Genomic DNA, 22,204 nt, shown 5'->3' with positions numbered 1-22,204 from the left:
ATGAGTAACAGCAGCAGCAGCTACAATGACAGGCTAAATGTCTGTTTGATGCAGAGATGGGATGTGGAGGAAATGTCAAGGGGAAGAGCTCCCATTTAATCATTGTAAGCTAAGTTCCTAATACATACCTAATCACATGCATTCACTGCTCTTCTTTATTCTTCTTCTGCATACTCAACTAATATTTCTACCCTCAAGTGCTGCACCAGGATATAAAGAGAGACAGAACACATTTTGACATGCAAACTATTTCTAGTTCTTCCTTGACAATGAATCTTTAAAGGAAGAAATAGTCCTGGAGATCCATCTAAGTCAATTTAATAGGGAAACTTTTGATATCACCTTTGACATTATGCCAGGTAAGACATGTTAATTTGATGGAAATAAATAACAGTTACATCTAAATATACTCTTCTGTTATTGGTAAATTGTGGTTCACAAGCTCAGTCTCAGAAGCTGGTTTGCTGATACATCAGTGGGGATAAAGAATGGGGTATAGTCCAATTGATAATGAAGGGATGGCTGTATTTAAAAGATTCCTAAATCTTAATTTTTCATTTTCTTGTTAGCTTGAAAAATAATATTTATTGCAGCAGGGCACTTATTCCATCTCTGCAGCATTGTTGAAAACATTATTTCAGACTCTTACCCAGATATAAAATATTTACCCTCTAATATTTCACAGATAAAAATAGAGGCAACCTTGTACCTTTCCAATTTTCACTGTTATATATTATTAAAGGTTTAGATTATTTTCTGAATGATATATCTATATCCCGTTCTTCAAAGCTTAAGTATTTACGAGGCAGTTCTTTCTCTATAGAAATAATACAAATGCTCAAAACAAGTAATGGAATCCAACCTCATGTGAGTGAGCTTCTGTACTGAAATTCTCCCCTTTTTTTTCCTCCCTTGCAGCCTTCTGGCTTCTTTCAAAATCTGCTTTGGCAAGCTGGGGAACCTTTGCAGCAGATTTTGAGGGTGCGCAGGTCCTGTAAGGTGAGAAATAGCGGCATGCCTCTCACTCAAGGAAACTCTGCATTGGATTCTCTCCTATCAAAGAATTCACCTGTACAAAGCCAAGTTGATAAAGAAAAATATAATCAAATCAAAATATGCCCCCCCCAAAAAAATCCCAGAGTTGGATAATTATTTAAGTAGCAACATTCATTTATTGATTAAAAAAAGATTTCAGCCACAGACCTAGCTAATCTGAAAATGCTAAGGAAATTATAATAGTCTAAACCAGAGGTTGGGAACCTATGGCTCGCGAGCCAGATGTGGCTCTTTTGATGGCTGCATCTGGCTCACTGCCAAATCTTTAATAAAAAAAATAACGGGGTAAGGCTTAGAACACGTCTTCTATCCGCTGAGCGCAGGCCACGCCCTCCTCCGCATCGCATCCGCATCCGGCATCCTTGGGACTCACCCTACCTTGCCCTGCAGCATCCGCGGCCGAACGGGCCTGGAGCCGCATCGTCCTCCACAGGCAGCCGCAAATCGAGGCCCCGGCTTTGGCCTAGCTCCCGTCGGCGGCCCACGCGAATGCGATCCGGGTGCACCGCTTTGCATCCTGCTTCCGCTGCCCCTGCTCTGTTGGGTGAGTCCTCATCTTGGGCTGGCCCCCTGTTTGTGGCCCCAACGAGGTGCGAGACATATTTCAGGCACGGTGCCACTTTCCACCAGTGGCCGAAAATCGACCCCCCGGCTTGGGCCTAACCTCCTTGACGGCCTGTAAGGGTCCATCCCACCAGCTACACCCGCAATTGGCTACCCTGCTTTCATTACCTCTGCCCTGCCCCACAGACCACTACCTGGGGTGGTATCCTCCTCATCTCAGTCAGCTAGCTAATTGCAGAAACCCTTTTATTGAAGAAGATGCCTAAAAGAAAAAAAGATGAGGAGTATCGTACTTTTCAGCAGGAATGGACAGAGGAATTTGCCTTTGTGGAGAGAGCAGGTTCTGCAGTGTGTCTAATATGCAATGATAAAATTGCATCGATGAAACGGTCAAATATAAAGCGGCACTTCGACACACGTCATACTACATTTGCATCGAAATATTCTGCAGGGGACAGCAGGAAGAAAGCATGTCAAGAGCTACTGTGCAGAGTGCAAGCTAGTCAGCAGCAACTCCGTGTTTGGACCCAACAAGGTGACTGGAATTCTGCTAGCTTTGCTGGCGCTTTAGCAATTGTGAGAAACGGAAAGCCATTCACAGATGGGGAGGCAAAACATTCATGCTTGATGTTGCCAATGAACTGCTGGATGAAGTTGGAAATAATTATCCTGGTCTGCTTCTGCACAGCAGTGTGCATTGGTTGTCCAGAGGGAAGGTGCTCAGCCATTTCGCGGCTTGTCTGAGCGAAATCCGGACTTTTCTTGAAATGAAAAACATCGAGCATCCTGAGTTAGCTAACACTGAGTGGCTCCTGAAGTTCTACTATCTCGTGGACATGACTGAACATCTGAACCAGCTCAATGTGAAAATGCAAGGCGTTGGAAATACAGTCTTATCCCTTCAACAAGCAGTGTTTGCATTTGAAAACAAGCTAGAAGTCTTCATCACCAACATTGAAACAGGTTGTTTACTACACTTTGAAAAACTGGGAGAGTTTAAAGATGCATGCACAGCAAGTGACCCTGCTCAACATCTTGATCTTCAGCAGCTAGGGGGCTTCACATCTAATCTCCTGCAGTCATTCAAAGCGTGCTTTGGAGAATTTCGTGAGCGCACTCGTCTTTTTAAGTTCATCACCCATCCACACGAGTGTGCAGTGGACAGTGCCGACCTGAGTTACATCCCCGGTGTCTCCGTCAGAGATTTTGAGCTACAAGCTGCTGACCTGAAGGCCTCAGACATGTGGGTGAATAAGTTCAAGTCACTGAATGAAGATTTGGAAAGACTTGCACAACAGCAAGCAGAGTTGGCGAGCAAACACAAGTGGGGAGAAATGAAAAAACTTCAACCCGCGGACCAGCTGATTGTCAAAACTTGGAACGGGCTTCCCGTCACATACCGCACACTGCATCGTGTGAGTATTGCTGTACTGACAGTGTTTGGCTCTACGTATGCATGTGAGCAGTCTTTCTCACATCTAAAGAACATTAAGACCAACCTGCGATCACGTTTAACGGATGGAAGTCTCAACGCCTGCATGAAGCTTAACCTCACCACGTATCAACCAGACTACAAAGCCATCAGCAAAACCATGCAGCACCAGAAATCGCATTAATGGTAAGAAGTACTTTATTCATCATTGGTTAGCAACAGCATAACAACGTTATTAAAAAGAATTCAGAGACTTATTGTACTTTAAAAGTGTTGGTCTTACATAAAATGCACACATTTACTTGTATTTAGTTTTAAACATATTGTATGGCTCTCACGGAATTACATTTTAAAATATGTGGCGTTCATGGCTCTCTCAGACAAAAAGGTTCCTGACCCCTGGTCTAAACTGTGCAAAAAAGCATTCCTAGTCATAGCTGCCACCTAATATTGGTGTGATCTGCCTCAGATATTTCTTGTATATATTTTAAAGTATAATAGACAAGACTAAACATACTGGATCACATAGGCCAAGGACAGATCAAGTTTGAGTTCTCTAGAACCACATTCTGGAAAAAGAAAGGGCTGGAATTAGCAGGGGGGAAAAAAGGCACCTTCCAGATAATCCAGATAGCTGCTAGAGGCAATGGAATTTAAAAACACCAAGTTTCAACAGAAGCAATGAAGACAAATGCCCCTGGGTAGGTTCCCATGCAGATCACGAACCAGGGCCACCAAAGTCACTTCCATCCACAAGTCAATACTGGAGCCAGATTGAAATGTTCAAGACAGTGTTGAGGTTCAAATCAAAATTTTATACATACATACATACATACATACATACATACATACATACATACATATATATATAAAATATATAAGATATATATAAAATATTTTATATATATCTTTTTTTTTTTCAGTCATTGGGCAGTAGTGCAGGAAGTGTTGTATTCTTACCACCATATGCTAAAACATGCTATTTAATCTTGGCCAACACTTACTCAGAATTCTGGTGCCTAAAAACTCCTCCTTTACTGAGGCCAGACTGTTGGTATTTTCTCACACAAAACTTCTTATGCTTACCACATCATCATCCAATTAATTTCCCAGATCAGTATAGAGAATGGTCAAATAAGCAATTGGAGGACTGATAGATTTAGAAGATTCATATAAGTGCTGAATTTGCATGATTATGACTTTGGGCACCATACAGTGATTTTTTTAAAGAAAAACAAAATTACAATTAAAACGAACAACATCAACAGGAACAAAATTAAAATTGACATAACACAACATATAGTCAGGGGCCATCAAACACACAATCCGCCTCCCAAAGATGGGCTTCTCTGTCATTTTGTCCCAACATATGGCATGGGGGGAACCACGTATTTACAGCCTTTATTGGGACTTAGGATACTGAATTAGAAAAGATTCGTGAAACATTAATTTTCTATATGGTAACAACAGCAAGATTATTATATGCACAAAGATGGAAGGGTATTGAAATTCCCACAATGGAGGAATGGATTATAAAAGTGTCAGAACTAGCAGAAATGGTAAAACTGACCTGTTTGATCAGGGAAAAAACAACTAGTGCTGTTTTAAAAGACTGGAAACCTTTTACCAACTTTTTGTTAAAAGAAGAAAAAAAATGAAATGATGATTTATGGATTTAATGATTGAAACAGATGAGAATTAAAGAAGGGGTTGAAGGGATTTCTGAAAGAGTTAAGAGGGAGGAGTTAAGAGGGAGGGGAGATGATAGGTTTGTTAATAAAGAGAAGATTGGAAGTCGTATTTCATAACTTCAGTTTTCTTTCTTGCTTTTTTTCAAGAAAGCACTTCTTCCTTTCTTCTTTCTTTTCTATCTTTTTCTTTAGATTTCATTTTTACTTTATGTAAAATCCTCAACAAATATAAATAAATAAAAAATAGAACCTTCCTAAAGGCTAACAGGCAGCAAATGCATTAGTATTAGCGTGCATGGGACAGATAACCAGTCTTGTGCCATATAGAGATTTGTAGGTGATAACCAGCACCTTGAATTGTACCTGGAAGTCAATTGGGAGCAGGTATAGCTTGTGAAGTAATGGTCACCTGTACCTGTCAGCCCTTCAAGATAGAGCAGACTTGAACACTAAAGTTACGATTACTAAAACTACTTTTATTATAGGGTTACAGAAACAGGATCTTGCAACTCTGAATGGGCCTTCCCGCCTCCCCACTTTTATCCTAAAGAGAACTAGGAAGGGTCAATCTGAGATGCTTTCTCAAATTCCATTTCTGCTTTGGACTCAGTTTTCTATCTGACTGTTACCTTGGCTGTGGCTCCTTCTCCTGATCGCCAAGGTGATTCTCATAGCCCATTACATCACCATACTATGACCAAACAAAAAGAAAAAAATATATACACAATCTAAGCCTATCGCGTACTGTATATATTGAATAAGGTAAGGTTTAAATATATAAAGAACCAGAAATTAGGATTCTGCCTGATCAGTGAAGGTACATGTTTTATTTATTTAAATAATTTATACCACTGATCAACTTGGACATTGAAACTCTGGGTAGCTTACAACATTAAAAATAGCAAAGAATCTGAATTAAAAAGCAAACATTAATGGGTGACCTGACTTATGTAGCATATACTAACATCAAGTTTTCAAAGCTTTGGAAGGGATTAATTTGCATCCTTCAGTGTAATATTTACATTATGACTGACCCAAGAGAAGAATTCTGAACATTTGTTTCACATATGCAAACTAAATAGTCCACTATTTTAGGGATGAGTGAGGTGATCCATAAATGTGTTAAGTTTGGAGTACTGGTTTCAAGTCCTTTTAATTACATTATTTAACTCCAGTACTTTCATTTAATTGACGGAGAGATAATTGATCTAGAGGGATAAACTGTATGTTGAAAATCAGAAAGGCAAATAACTACTGAGAATGATCTTATCAATCCTTGTACCAATTAGTTTCTTTCAGGCTGCTGTTCCTGAATGGAAGTTATTGCCCATTAGCTATTGCACGTGAATTGAAATATGTTCAAATTTGCCTCGCTACTCCACAGTGAAACAAAAAAACTGGACTTTGTTTTATGATATATTTGCATGTAGTTTCATGGGTTATTCTGATGGAAATGGTTAGGTTGTTGATTCTGTTTCATTTTTCATGAATATTCTATGGATGAATTCATACTAGCCCCCTTGTTAGTGTGTGTGATGTTGGCAAGGTAAAAAGAATATAAGAAAGAAGTAAAATATAAATAATAAAGTATGAGTGGATAAACAACGGATCTAAAGTATCATAAAAGCTTGCATATCCCGTATATTATGAAGGACTTAGGCTATTATACAATATTTCATATCCTATCTCTAAACAAAACCCAGAGATTCTTGTTGAATTTTAAGCTGAAAGTACCTGGTTAGCACAGTAGAGATTACTGACAAAACTGTAAACAATACATAAGTCAGTACTAGGAGCTATAGATTAAATTGAAATATAATTCTATAGATAAACAAACCCAAATTTTTGATGTGGCACAAATCCATATACAGTGGTACCTCGGGATACGAACTTAATGCGTTCCGTGACTCTGGGCATATCCCGAGTTGGTCGTAACCCGATGCAAATTTCCCCATAGGGTTCAATGTAAATCCGGTTAATCCGTTCCGCCCTCCGAATTTGGTCGCACCCCGAAGCAAATTTTCCCATAAGGTTCAATGTAATTACCGTTAATCCGTTCTGGCGTCCGCGGACCACGCATCAGGGGCGGGAGAATGGCCAGGCGCGGCGCGGCGCGGCACAGCGGGAAAAAGGCCGGGCGCGGCGCGGCGGGAGAACGACCGGGCACGGCACAGCGCGGTGGGAGAATGGCCGGGCGCGGGGCGGCGGGAAAACGGCCGCGGACCACGTGTCAGGGGCGGAAAAATGGCCGCGGACCACGTGTCAGGGCGGAAAAATGACCGTACCCCGAGGCAGAGTTCGCACATCGAGGTAAATTTTTGTGGCCGGAGCTGGTCGTAACCCGAAAAGTTCGTTAGTAGAGGCGTTCGTATCCCGAGGTACCAATGTATAATATAATTTAAAATAGTTTCCAATTAATATTAAATTCTACATCAGATTTACATCAAAGCAGACTCCCCACAATTTAACCATTCTTCCAAAGAAGGAATTCTCCTCCTTCTCCTCCTCCTTCAATGTGTTTAACCCATTTTAGGGCAGACACATTTTATGCATGTCTCACCTCAGTTTGCCAGGAAATTAGGCCACTTATCTTCATTTGGAAAAGCAGAGGCTGCCTGCAGCCTTAGGGCCACGGGATGAACTTCCCTGCTCTACTTGAAAGGCTGTACAGCCTATCTCCAGTCTGAAAGAAACATCAGAAGAAAAAGCAGGGGCTTTTTTTCTTTTGAACACCAAGCATTGATCACATTGTCACTGCAGTAAAGCAAGTATTTATTTCTATTTAATTATAGGCTACTGATAGATGGGTGGATATTTTCATATACAAGTCACTGTCCTTTGTTGTCTTTTCTTTTTCCTAAATATTTCCTCTCTTTAAGCTATGAGTAAGTGGCCAAACTATTCCAACACAAGTTCAATTTTATCGTGTTCATCCGTTTGTATGATTATTTCATTTATGGTTCCTCAGCTTTCCACAATGGATAAAGTACTGTGGGGGTTTTTTTTTCTTGCAAATTCTAGAAAACCCTTCTTCAAATCTTTAGTCATGTATTTATTTATTTATATTTCATATTTATCACTGCCTATCTCACTGGAAGCGACTTTGGGCAATTTACGGTAAAAGAATAAATATTAATTAAAATACAGCATACTAATATTCCTACAAATAATACATATCTTCCAAGATATTGATGGTGAACTAAAAATTATTAGCTTCGGGAAGTGTCCTCATGGCGCTGCCACCCCCAGGATTGGTTATCTCTCTTATCGCCCCATGCAAGTCAGCAGAGTCAGGTCTTCAGTTCTTTCTGGAAAGCCAGGAGGGTGGGGGCCTGCCTCACCTCTGGGGGGAGAATATTCCATAGGGCAGAGGCAATGGAAGAGAAGGCTCTCCTCCTGGGCCCCATCAGTCGACATTCTCTCACCAATGCTCTCTCTGCCTGACTGGGTGGGACAGGTCGCTGCGATGGGGGTGAGACGATCCCTCAGGTAACCTGGACCCATGCCATGTAGGGCTTTAAAGGTGATAACCAACACCTTGAATTGGACCCGGAAGCAGAATGGCACCCAATGCAGCTCCTGCAGCAAAGGTGCTACATGTGCCATCCTTGGGGTACCAAAATTGCCTGTGCGGCCACATTTTGAACCAGCTGCAGTTTGAACCAACTGTTTAGGTGCAGTTTCATGCAAACAAAACTTTCTTTAGCATTGCAAAGAAGGGTGGCCAGTGATGGGAAGACTTAATTTGAACACGTTTAGAGTACAGTTATTATTTTCAGGATCACTATTTTCTTGGATGGATTCTCAAATTTCAAACTACATTCAGTGTACCTGAACTATTGCTTAGACACTGTGACTTCCTCTCATTCTCTTCCTAATTTCATCCCCATATATTTAATCTGCTCCAAATTGTCCAGGGATGCACAAGAGGGTGCAGGTGGGAAGATTAATTTCTTTGACTGACAGAAGTTATGTTAGCAGGCAGACACCATTACCTACACCCCTACAGAACTTGAATAATGCCTTTCTTCAGCTGCCAATCTTTAATGGTACAAGATGGTAGTACCAGATATTTGATTCAGTTGAGTTTAATTCCATTAAGAGACCAGCCTGATACCTGTTTATGGGAAAATAACCCAAATAACTTGGTATTTCAGCAATGGATTTGATAGATGCCATCTGAGAAATTGAACAAGAGAGCTACATTAATGAGGAAAGCTGAATAGGAAAAGAAAGAAAGCACAGTACTTTACTGAATGATACAGAGCAAGTTGTTAGTGAAGTTTGTGGAAGATTCAGCCTTGGAAGCCATTTCAATCAATACTAATCAACAACCTTAAATGGGAGTGTGTTAATGAAATCTGATTATATCAGTCAGAACTAACTTCAATATAGGGGAGAATGTAAAAAGTGCAGAATGATCTCAATAAGCCAGAGTATTAGAAATTATTTGCAGGGTTTATTCATTTGACTATCCATCAGCATCATTATCATCATCATCATCTGCCTCTTTATGATGGGCTTGTCAGTAGGAAATGACAGAGAGGATGAGATGCTTAAGAGGAAATCACAGTGGGCTCCAGTCTTGTTTGCATTTGGATATTTATTCTTCAAACTTCTAAGGATGCTTCCATACCTGAATTCAAGTTGGTCATAGCTATATGGCCATAGGCATTCTCTTTTCATTCTTTAGAAAATCTGCTGATATGGGGATGGGGGAGGGTATATCTTCACCTCTGACAGTATAAAATCTCACATTCTTTTAAAAGTTTGGTTTATTAGATTTTGTGTATTCACCTTATGTTTTAAATGTTCAATGCACCTGAGTGCTAAATTCAACTTTAATGCACTTCTATGATATCAGGCTGATACCCTTCTTTCTGCAGCAGTAATGAAACAAACTATGAACAAAACTATAAGCTTATTTAGCAGAGACTGATTCTGTTTTTCTATTATATTGCATGTACACAGGTTTGTTTTGTCTTGGTTCTGTTACTTACATAGTATAGTTATAAGTAATTAAATGTGAATCTCTCTTTTATCTCACAAGAAAAGAAAATTCATTCAACCAAGCTTTCAATCATGGTCTTTTAACTCTGAATGTATTCCATTTTTGCAGTCAGTGCATTAATACACATTTCTGCTTGGAAATAAACTCCATTAAATTGAATAGGATTTACTTTTCCATCATGGCATAGTAGGTGGTTATATCTAATCAGCTGTTCTTGATCCCCCCAAAGCTAAGCAGATTCAAACCTGATTAGTATTTGGATGGGAGATCATCAGGAATTCCATGGCCAACCACTTCAGTATTGGGGCTAAGAAAAGGATAATTTCTTATGACCCCTTAAACTGAGCTTGACTCCTGGTGATCAATGGATTTATTTTCAGTGTGTTTTGGAATCCCTTCTGAAACATTCTGAACTTGGCTCTCAGTCTGACATCAAACATAATTTCTCCATAGATAGTCCAAACATGCAAAACATTTTGCATTCAAACTACTTCAAATTCAAAACAGCATGAGGTCAAAACACCCCATTTTGAGTGTAAAAGCCTCTTTTGAGTGCCAAGCACGGTACCCAAACCAGGATGTTTCAAACTCAAAATGAGCTGTTTGGTTTGAATTTTAAAAGTTTTGCACACGCCTGATAGGTAGATGACTGTGCTGACTCACAGAAGCAGTGGATCTGGCTTATTCCAGTAGCCAAGTTCAATCACAAATTAATTTGGTTATGGTACCCTCAAGGTCTTATTTTTACTTGTGCTATAAAGAGCTTTTCATTTTCTCTCTAGTCACATCTAGAACCATCTGTTGGAATACAGAAAAATTGCTGTGACATTAGGCTGTCATGTAGGAAATGGCAAGCTGAAAATGAGAATTTCTTTAGTATCTAGCAAAGCTGTGGTTTGATGAAATGGTTTGGAAGAATGTATTTAAGATTGTATTTCATAATTCAAGATAAACCTAGAGTCATTTACACTTCAGTTAAAAGATTTAACTCCAGAAATGGAGATAATAACCCTTTAAATTTTCAAATTATGAGGAAAAGAAGGAGAAATGTATTACTTTAACTGTAGGATTTCTACATAAACAATTCAATGTAGTTAACATGCTGATGCCCCAGTTCATATATTTATTCATTTTCCCCTTCTGTCACCTTAAAATATCCCATTTGCAGAACCCTGGAGGCTGGGTGGGGCCCCAGGCTGTGCTGAAGGACAGTTCTGTCCCTTTGAAGAACTGTCCTATCTTCTTCCAGCCCAACTCAAGAAATAATGCTCCATTGGAAACAGGCAAGCCATGTCTAACTCAAGGCTGCCATCTGGGAGTCACTTGGGATTTTGCAACCCAGATATGGTGTGCCTAATCAAAAAGCATTCTTAAAGTTGCCCATCAACTACTAGGCAAGCCCATGGGATAATTGATCACAGTGTTTCCAATGTCTTAAGCCATTTGGTCTTCCTGTTTGAATGATGACCATCATACCTAAATTTACATCAAGTTGTATGAATTAATATGTACAATTTTCATGCCAAACCTCTTTTTTGATCACGCATAAGCCTTCCCAAGTTGACATCTGTAATGATATGTGGGAATGACCTTGGGAGACTGGGCCCAGAGGCGCTGCCAAGGGAACGGTCAGATAAGAGACAGCATAGCCTGCAGCTGGATAGTGGATGGGGCAAGAGGCTCAGAAGAGACCCTCCCTAGTTTTTCAGGCTGTAAAGGAGACAGTGGGAGAACTGTACTTTCAGACTTGCAAGATTCTGTTAATGTAGTTTACAGTAAAGTAGAATTAGCTCATCTGGTTTGTTTCCTGTCTGGTCTACCTGGTAAGGCTGACAACACCCTGCAGATGTACTGAACTATAACTCTAACCAGTTGTAATAAGCAGAGCTCCAGGTGTCATATAGCATAGTCCAAGAGGAAGTCCAGGGCAAAAAAGAGTTAGAACAAGCTTGAGTGGCCTTGCCTCCAGATTCAGCCATGCACTTAAAAACCAAGAGGGAAACTCAACATTCCAGGCTTCCAACACTACTTCCTGCCAAAATAGTGCCAAACTTGGATTGCATGAGCAAAGTCCTCCATGTCCAAAGCCTATTACAATTGATTCTACATTGTGCTCTAAGTATGCATCTCATCTCCTTCCCCCCCTCTTCACTGGCATCAGTGGCCAACCAGTCTGCATGTCACTATGTAATAAACCTGATGCAAAACATGTCAAACAATTCTTAACTACGTGGCGCAGCTGCCGTTTCCAATAAATCAGGAAATATCATTTTGAAATCTTTAAAGTCAATATTTATTTTTTTTAATTAACTGAAAGCACAATGGCTCTGTCTAGTCTCTCTTCCAGTTCTCTGATTAACCAGTCTCAATTTCAGCTTGCAGCCTGCAGCACTTCTATTTTTACCCCGATGGAAGAGTCTTAAATTGCTTATTTTCTGTTTACTAAAGTCATCCTGTTTGTTCCCATGGAAACTGTGGCAAGTGTCACAGCTTAACTGTTTTATTAAATGGATTGAATCTGCAGCTACAAAATTTGAAAGGCAAGACCTGTCAGTTTTTATGTGTGGCTTGTGCAATCATAAAACGACATACAACAGGAGAAACAATATAAATTTTATTATGTGATACATGCTAGAATGCAGCAGCCTTCCCAAGTTGACACCCTGCAGATGTATTGAACTATAACTCCCATCAAAGAATGGCAGTCAAGGTGACTAAATATAGGAAGAGAAACATAAAACAAAAGGATCACAAATGCATTTAGAAACATTATGAGCATAATCCAGTAGTGGCAAAGCCAGCCCTTCAAGCAGCATGGGTCAAGAAGACATGTTGAAAGTAAAGGTGTGTCTTGACACCCTTCCTAAAAGCAGAAAAATGGCAAAGCAACTACAGATCCAAAGAGAGTGTCTTGCACATTTCAGGAACTACACAGAAGACATTATCCCACATGACTAACAAGCAGGCCACTGCACTGGGGGCTATCATTAGAAACGCCTCCCTTGGAGGAATTAACATCCAGGGTGGATCACCGTGAAACAGGTGGTTCTCGTGGAGGACTTTACTCTTTACTGCCAACCCTTTGGATTAAGTGCAAAAAGCAGTCGGTAAACAGTGCAGATCATTCCTAGTACAGTAAATGGGATACCATCATGGAGCGGCCTGTCTGTCTCATTTTGCTGCAATGCTTTAGGGGTTACAGGATGGGATTTATTTTGATGATAGTAATCTGTAAGTTTTAGGGCTGTTACATGGATTTTGGTTTACTCTGAGCAGCAGCCTGGAGTCCTAGGCGGAGGAGGAGACTTAAAAGTTACTGTAAATAAATAAATAAGTGGCAGGTTCTGGAGGGGAAGAAATAGATTTCACTACTTTCGGTCAATTATGTATCTTCTTTTTTTTTAAAAAAAGAACAAGCTAAATATAAAAGATACAGGAAAGAGCCCTTTTCACTGACTTCAGTATATGCTCTGGACTTCAAAAACAAAGGGCATTTTTCCACATCTTCAGTGATGCTTTTTGCATAGTTTCCATATGATGGAAGCGAAAGTGATGGCAAGTACAATGCAATTGTTTTTGTAGCAGCAGCAACAAAAGCACAACTTAAACCAGATTGCTGAGTCAGAGGGACAACTGCTGCCACTGTTTTGTCGTCTTTGGGGTCAAACTAGGTAACTTCACTTAGGACCTGCCTAAAGTTTGTGGAGGATGAACCAGCCCTTGTAAGTTCCTAAGTCCCACACGTTTCCACTTCTACCCAGAGCAGCCTACATAAGTGTGGGTGTGGGTATGGGTGTGTGTACATACTCAGAGAAAGAGAGAGACATACCTGGGATTAAGTTTACTGGTGAAACAGATACTGCAATTTTGATTAAATTGAAAACAATTTTACAAACACAAATATATACAATGCGTCACATCTTCCAAAGACCTAGTCAGCTTTCAGGAAAAGCAAGAGATTTGTGATACATTTATAATGGTATAATAAGCCTTCACAGACCATTTAACTAGATGGTAAATATACTCTCACTTGGTAGAGATAATCTCACATGGAAGTAGATTAGTAAAATGCAGACAGTGGGGTCAAATGGATATGAAATAAAAGATGTGCATGCTGTGGCAATTCAATGGATGTTTAAATGTATATATTTTTTAAAAGTACAAGAATAATTTGCATCAGCAATCACTGGAAACAACTCTTCTATTCCAGCATTGTTAAGTAAGATAATAAAGACATTCATTCCTGAAAAACTATTGTCTGCTTGCAATCAGATGTCCTTTCATGCCTCTTAAGACATAGGTGAGGAACTTGTTGTCCTATAAAAGGTATTGGACTCTGAACATTTTTGACCATCCTGGCTTTGGCTGATGGGAATTGAGGTCCAACAGGTTCCCTACACTGTTGATTTTGGCAGCAATCCCAGCAGATTCTGTACATGTATACCTATGTGCAAATGACCAGGAAAAACCTTTCACATGACCACCTTAAGCCTTTGGAAAGCCATGTCTGCCTCAGTGCTTTGAGAACCAGGTCTTCACTTGTGGCATTGCTACAAAGAGAGTCCTCAATCATTTGTACTGGACTAAAGATAAAATAAATTTCACTTGGTTGTTGATACTGAATTTCTTCCTGGCAGGATGCTACACATGTGTCCAAAGCTTTTGTGGTGCACAAAATGCAATGGAGAGAGAAGGAACAATGCAAATGAGATATTTTCTGGAATGGAGCACGCTGTGTTTGATTTGTCAGAGGGCACTCACATCAAAACAGGAATGACTATATTTCACTGAATGGTGACCCTCTTGGAATCACTAGCATGGAAATAATTGGAACTTTGGTTGAGGCCTTTCCCTCTTCTTCCTAGGGTCTACCTTCATTTGTAACACCCACATCATCCCAGTGAAGAATCAAGAAGGAGTGGCCATGATGTTTATTATTAGCTTTGAATATGTAACTGATGAGGAAAATGTGGAGTCTCCAGAGAAATTCAGCCAGATACTAACAGCCAAAGTTACAAATCGTAAGTCTATGTATCTTTATTATGGGTGTCCCTGGGGTAACATAAGTAGAACTGAATGATGATCATAGCACATTCATTGGAAAGAAAATCTGTGGAATGGAATGAGCATAGCTTATGGCAATAGCAGGTGCTTTGTTTGTTAACATTTCCTGGGTTCGGTATTTAGCATTTCCACTTGAAAAACCTGTGCCATAAATTTAAAATGATGTTGTTGCTTAACTGTTCAGCCATTGCTGTTTTTTGTGATCCAGTGGTCAGTACTGAACTATAAATGACTGCCAGTTTCTTAATAATATTAATCATGCCTTCATACAGGTTCATATATAATTTTAAGCTTCAAATTCTGGAATGTTCATTTCATGTTAGGTTAATGAATTCTATATGGTAATATAGATTAAATGTGGCAACTAAAAAAAAGGGTGTTAACCAGTTCAAAGTGGGATACCTTTGCCTCCAAATTAAACAAAATCCAAATCAGAGCCAATCTTAATTTCTGACAGCAATTCAGAGGGATAGAGACATGGCCACAACATCTGCAAAGCTTGGTTTTTTCGTACCCACGTTCTATATGGAAGAAAACGGCAGGGTGAGAAGATGGAGCTAAGATCTGTAATTTTGTGACTGATTATAAGCGAGAACAATAAACCTACCCTTGGGATATAAGGCTTGGGCATATCCTGGTTTATAATCAAGCATATTAGTTGTGCTACTCCATTTCTGTGTGGTTCTAGAGCTGCTACAACCCTTCTTCGCTGCCCAGCCTCTGGGGCCTGAGATATAATCCTCCTGGCTAGACACCTGCAGATCGTGGGGTTCTCTTGCTGGAGGTCCATCAGATTCATTATGTGATTCAAATAACTGCACTTTTATCTTTCACTTGGGAGGATCAGCAGAAAGAAAATGATTTTCCATCTGCCTGGAGCTGCTGTTCTACTTCGAAAGAAATAACAAAAAGCCCCTAGCATCCTGAATCTCCTTCCTAACCTCCATTCCAGGCATAGGCAACCTGATGCCTACTGATGATTTAACGTGTGCTGGCATTTCCATGGATTCCAGTGGGAGGTTTTTGAGGAATGAGGCAGGAAGTGACTAAAGGTTGGACTGGTCACCTCCTGGCTGGCCACCAGAGTTGTTTGTTTTGTGAGATGGGCAGCTATATAAATTAGACAAAAACAAACAAATGGTTAACTGATTAAAAAGAATTGTTTGTTTGTTTGTTTGTTTGTTTACTAAATCAATTTATATAGCTGCCCATCTCACCACAGGCAACTCTGGGTGGCATACAACAAAGCTAAAAACAGTAAAATACATTAAAAATATATAAAACAAAATAAAACAGAATAAAAGGAAGTTAAAAATAAGGGAGCCACCTCACTAATTCCCCCATCCCCTGGGATCCCCAGGCCTGCTGGCATAACCAGGTCTTAAGGGACCTCCGGAAGCTCAACAATGACAAGGCCAACCTCACCCCAGAGGGGAGAAGATTCCACAGTGCAGGTGCCACAGCAGAAAAAGGCCGCTGTCTGGGGCCTGCCAAACGTATTTCCCTAGCGATGGAACCCGTAACATGCCCTCTCTGCTGGATCTGGTAGGATGGGCAGATGAAATCGGGGAGAGGCGGTCCCTCAAATAGCCCGGCCCCATGCCATGAAGGACTTTAAAGGTCAACACCAGCACCTTGAATTGGACCTAGAAACAAACCGGTAACCAATGCGGCTCATGAAGCAGAGGTGTAACGTGTGTTCTACTTGAAACATACATAACTGCTTGCGCCACTGCATTTTGCACCAGCTGAAGTTTCCAGATACTCTTCAAGGGCAGCCCCATGTAGAGTGCATTGCAGTAATCTAACCGGGAGGTGACCAGGGCATGAGTGACTGTGAGTAGGTCCCTCTGATCTAGGAATGGGTGCAGCTGGCACACAATATGAAGTTGTGCGAAGGCCCTCCTAGCCACGACTGCCACCTGTTCTTCAACTGTCATCTCCCCGTTCCCAGATAACCAGGCAAAACTCCATCCTAGGCATCTCCCACAGACCTGCAGCAAAGCCAGCGTCCAACTGCGAACAAATCCGAATGATTTTATCTGACAGATGCTGAGCAAATTCTTTCACATGACCCTGCAAAAGGTTGTCCAGGCCCCCTGTACCCAAGAGGACCTGTATCACCCAAACAGGGCTGAGGGGCGGCAATCTGCAGATGCAATAAGGGCAGAGGAGTGCTGTCGCTTTGCCCCCCTTACCACCACTCGGTAGGCCTTAATAGCGGCTCTAACCCGTGTTCGGTTGAGTTCGTCCTTAGATGAGTGCCAGCGATGCTCTAGAATGTCTCTTCTCTCGTTTCATCTCCCTCAGCTCCTGCATAAACCATGGGGAGTGACAGGATCCACGGGAGGGGAGGGGTCACATAAGCGTAATCCGATCCAAAGCCTCAGCCGCCCTTTTATTCCAGGCAGCAATCAAGGCTTCAGATGGGCCGTGCAGCAGACCAGCAGGACCAGCCCCCAGCTCCCTCTGGAACCCCTCCGGCTCCATCAGTCACTGGGGGTGGACTAATCTAATGGGTCCAGCCTCCCTGCAGTGGATAACAGCGCCAGAGAATCCCATGGTAATCAGGGCATGATCTGACCATGATAAGGGGGACACCAACAACTCCTCCAATTGCAGATCACATAGCCATTGCTCCAACAGGAACACCAGTTCTGGTGTGTGACCGCTGTCCCATGTCGGGCTCTGGATGACCTGGGATAGGCCCATGGCCATCATGGTGGCCATGAACTTATCAGCCAAAGGAGAAAAAATCTGTAATTGTTTCCCAAGAGCGAACAGCCAAAGGGAAGCATTGTGGCGTAAGGGCTATATTTCAAGATTTTGTCTTGAACATAATTACATATCTGCATATCGTGTATGTGAGTCTCCAGTCCCTTTGGCCAGGAGACCTATTTGAAATGTTGAGTTCACATTGTAGATATTCTGGCTGCCATAGAAGGGGGTTTCCTCATTCTTAAAATGGCCACAGCAGGTTTATGGCCAGTCACAAAACAAAAAAGTCAGATGGGCAAAGACACCAAGCATGGGTCGATGTGCACTTTGGTCCCACAGTCATCAAATATAATTAATCCATAGTGTTCCTCTGCAAAATGTGAGTTCCAATGCAGTGCTGCTGATTTTGAACTAAAACCATACAGAGAGATTAAGCCGTGGCTCTTTTTCATAACATTTAAACCATAGGACAGGAAGGGGAAATTAAAATAGCAGTTTCATTGTTTCTGCTTACTGGAGCAGGTCTCTATAGTGTGGGTTATATAAATGTCTTAGCTTAGCGAACCAAGAAATTTAGAATATAGCAAAACATGTTACACAATTCAGAATTCCCTTTGGTGGAGCCTGAACCTGGAGAACACTTCAGTACTTTTAAGGCAGAAAAGGAAAAAAAAAATCTTGCCTTTCAACAAATACATTAACTTAGGGAAAATGGCAACAAAATGGAGGGAAACTGTTCCATCAGTTTTCAGTAGCCATGGTCAGATAATGATAAAGGGAGACTGGGGACTGTATATGGCCCTAAGCTTTCAGCTTGTACGTTTCTGGCCCAGAATTTTATCCTAAAGTATAGAAATAGTTATATGAGCCTTTAGATTCTGAACTTTGAGCAGGAATATACTGACACATCCACATAATATTTGATAGAGTAATAAAATTAGAGAGGATCTTTTAAGCCATCTTGTCCCCTAGATTTCCTAGCTGGAACGTTTGTTGGAGATTCTGTACTTATTTTACTAGTATTTAATTATCTAGTTAACGTTTCTGTTGTTTGCAACCTCAGGCGACCACTCTGACACCAGGCTCAACAATCCAGAATGCTGAATCCTAGGTTGCCATTTATCTAACCTTTTAAATGAGCTGATTACTAATGAATGAGCTAACTGAGTCATCAAACCATCCGGAGCTTCAGCTGGTGAGGACATGGTCTTCAAATGGTCCTGTACCAGTCTTGCTGCCATATAGTGCATCGGTTGTTTACCTGAGCACTTTGATTATGATATCTCATCTTCCTTTTTGGGACATAACTGGACACAGTATTTGAAGAAAGCATTTGTGAAACTGTAGGAAAGCAGACATTAACTGGCATCCTGTGTAATATATAAACACAAACATTTTTGATCTTGCAAAAATATTACATAAAAATTATCCGAGCAGAGGGGAGGGAGGGAGAGACAAGCATCTGACAACTCTATATGGCCATATACAGATCTAGCTCAAAAAGCCATTATAATCAGATAGTTCATGTACTGAAAATGGATGCTGAACCAAAAACTTACCAAGAGAAAAATCATGATTCTTCACTGAGTTGTGAATCTTTGACAATTTCATTAGAAACTACTTCATGATTCCATAGTATATTTTATGATATAGTATGATTTTGAGAATGTAGATTTGTCTTCATTTTCTTTCGCTTCACCTTTTTTTGCGACATTTCCACATGACTCAAGCCAACAACAAATCAAACTGTGCAGCGCTATTCACTTGACTGTACCTAGATGGGCTTTGGAGATATTGTGGGCCCAAATTAAGAAAAGGCTTTTATTTTCTAGAAATTCATTAAATTCAGTCCTTATTTTGACAAACCTGTGTTAGATATTAGAATTTACAATTTTTACAGATTAAAAAAGTGAATATGATTGACTAAGTATTTACTCATATGTTCTGTAGTAAACACTGACTCTGAGAGGACCCTTGGAGGAAGATACAATGCAGTTGCTGACTGATGCATTTTTCTGAAGTCATGAGCAGCTCATTCCTATCCCTGCTTTGTTTATTTAGGCACAGATCCTGCTCAGGAGAAAGTTCCTCTAAACTGAAGTGTGGCTCACTTTTGATTAATAGAGTACATGATTATGCTGGGTATGCAGCAGGCATTAACGAAAGAGAATTCTGGAAGAGAAAAAATGGGTGGGAAATGTTGCAAAGATACAGTTAACGTATTCATAATTAATCATATTAAACAGCCATTATAATCTGTCAAACTCAATAATAGATCAGCGGATTTACTTTTTTTTTTAACCTATCCAAAAAGATATAATAAACGGGTGGAACAGAGTGTTATGAAAACTTTGAGAGCCTTATGTGGCAAAATATTACATTATTGATACTCCGCTTACTTGGTCTGTTTTATTATTTAGCCTAGCACTTGGTCTTACATCAAGACAACATATAAATAATTAATTTGCCTCCACCTCATATTGTGATTCTAAAATGGAATGTATTTCTTGCTTCAATGGCCTGTCTGGTTAGGACTGCCTCAGGTTCTCAGATCTCCACCTATGAGTCCAATGTGATGTGTGTTGCCCTGTTGATATATATTGATTGTCCACCTCCAACCCCTTTTATCCAGCGGTGTTGAATATTGTAAACTGGACCAGGAAGCAGAAACAAAAGAGGGCTACAGCAAATAAAAAAGAGTTTCTAGCAAGTGAGAAAATATTAGCCCCAATTTTGTGGGTTACAACTGATGATTGTTAGGATAAGATCTGTATCCAAATTCTTTGCATGGGCATCCTTATTAGTGGCTGAATAATTATTCACCAGCCAGCTGGAGAGAACAAAAATCTCCCTGGATAGCAAGAACCAAGGACATGCCACAATACTGTCCACTCAAGCTGGTCTGGTCCTTAAACCTTCTCCCTGCCATGATCCATTGCTAGAGCCCCTATACTGGATTAACAGGTCACCCTCCCCCCCATCCTCATCATGGTTCTGGCCATATGCCCCAAATGCCATAAGAAATGGCCACAAGAATGGCTCAGCTCTCACCAAACCTACTGTTTCTACCATGCAATCTAGAAGTGACCCTTGGGTGACCTTCAGTCTCAAATCCTATCCAATGTACAAAAGATGCCATTAGTCTGAAAGACCTCCTCCTTCTTAGATAAGTGCTGCATATAATTTAGTCTGAGAGATCATGTGACACTGAACACTTAGTGATTTTAATATGCGATTGAGGACTTGAAGCTAAGTCTCCCAGTCCTAGTCTGGTGCTATATATTGGTTAACACTCATAGAATAATTATTTCCAGTGACTCAGATGCATAGATTAATTGAGTGAAGATACATTCCCTCAACAATCAGCTGTACTGTGCTGCTGATTTGCCTTTTCCCAGTCATCTTGAGTCATTTTGCCATCCCTATTTGAGCAATTGAGTTTTTAGTAAGCTTTGTTTGTATTATTGTAAAATCAAATCTTCTCCTATTAGAACATAATGATGATGAATGGCTTTGCACATAATTCCTAACAATGAAGGTGTTTAATGAGAGTTTTCCTGATCTGTGCAGGCTGGGCCAGTCAGCTGGGTCTAGCAATGCCAAGGGGATCAGCTTGGCTTTCATTGTCATCATTCTGTTCTGTCCAGAGGCTTTCTACATCAACTGGAACTGGCAAAGCAATCAGCTGTTTGGTTTTGAAAACAACTTAATGCATCACTATTCTGTGGATCTATATCCATATTGAGACAGATGTTCTTGGGTGTATACTGCTTGTTTCATGCCTTAAAGGCTAGCTTCAAACTGCCTTCTTATTAACTTATTTATTTAAAAGAAATAATGAAATGCTTTCTGTAAATCCAGTTTTATTTGTATTTCAGATGGTAACAATCTTTCAAGAGGAGCTTCATCAGGTAATTCTGTCTAATGAAATGTTGTTTGCACTTGTTTCTTTCATTTCTTTTACTTCAGTTGCAAAGTCCAACTTTCTGATATCCTAAGGGTTCGGGTTTCTGAGTATTGTTTCCAAATATTGATTGGATCTGAAGACCTTCTCTATTGTCATTTCAACCATCAATGCTGAGTGATTCCCACATCAAGCATATCTCATCACCATCCACAATTTAATAGACCCCATTCATGCAGTTCAGCAACAAAAGACCGAAAGTAAGAGTTTCCCTACACTTAGTATGAACAATTAGGCAGAGCTGCCCTCAGTGTTGTGGGTCACAAATCATATAAATCTTGCTTACTTGTTGAACTAATGAAAACATCCTCCATAAACTAATCTGAACAACCAGTCTCAATACAACTTCACTAATAATTTGCAATTAATTTATATACTGCAAATTATTCCATGAACGTTAACTACTATATAGCACAAGAGGACACATGGTACTTAACCTGAGATATATTTTGAACCTGGTTTGCTCATAACTCAAAGTTATAATGTATTTTTGGGCTCAGAGTTCTGGTTAGTTTACCCTCCATTTTGAACCATGGCTTATTGGCTTATGATCTATGATATATTGTCAACAGACTCTATTGTTATATCTTATTTCTAGTTCATTCTTTATTTGATTTTTGTGCTGTCCAGAATCTGGGTCCTGAAAGAAGAAGTGGAGAAAACAATAAACCAGCTGAACAAATTAACAAACCATAATAACATCT

At 40.3% G+C, this 22,204-nt stretch overlaps 1 protein-coding gene across 7 annotated transcripts in view; it reads left to right on the top strand.

Annotated features, from left to right (window-relative positions):
* Positions 1–22,204, top strand: part of KCNH7 (potassium voltage-gated channel subfamily H member 7) — a 363,576-nt gene that overhangs the window by 213,811 nt on the left and 127,561 nt on the right. For 6 of the 7 annotated variants that reach the window (XM_088146656.1, XM_088146653.1, XM_088146654.1 and 3 more), the window contains 2 exons: positions 14,620–14,775; positions 21,415–21,447. In XM_088146656.1, coding sequence (XP_088002782.1) covers positions 14,620–14,775; positions 21,415–21,447 — 189 coding nt within the window. Of the gene's footprint in view, positions 1–3,124; positions 3,239–14,619; positions 14,776–21,414; positions 21,448–22,204 lie in introns of those variants that run through there. The other variant, XM_088146655.1, reaches the window with a different exon arrangement.

This window comes from Python bivittatus, unplaced genomic scaffold (assembly GCF_059951505.1).
Source record: "Python bivittatus isolate LINGU-HERP-01145 unplaced genomic scaffold, Pbiv_v1 ctg000480_np1212, whole genome shotgun sequence".
NCBI classification, from domain to species: Eukaryota; Metazoa; Chordata; class Lepidosauria; order Squamata; family Pythonidae; genus Python; species Python bivittatus.
The sequence above is the reverse complement of the archived record's forward strand: the minus strand, read 5'-3'. Positions and strand labels throughout refer to the sequence as shown.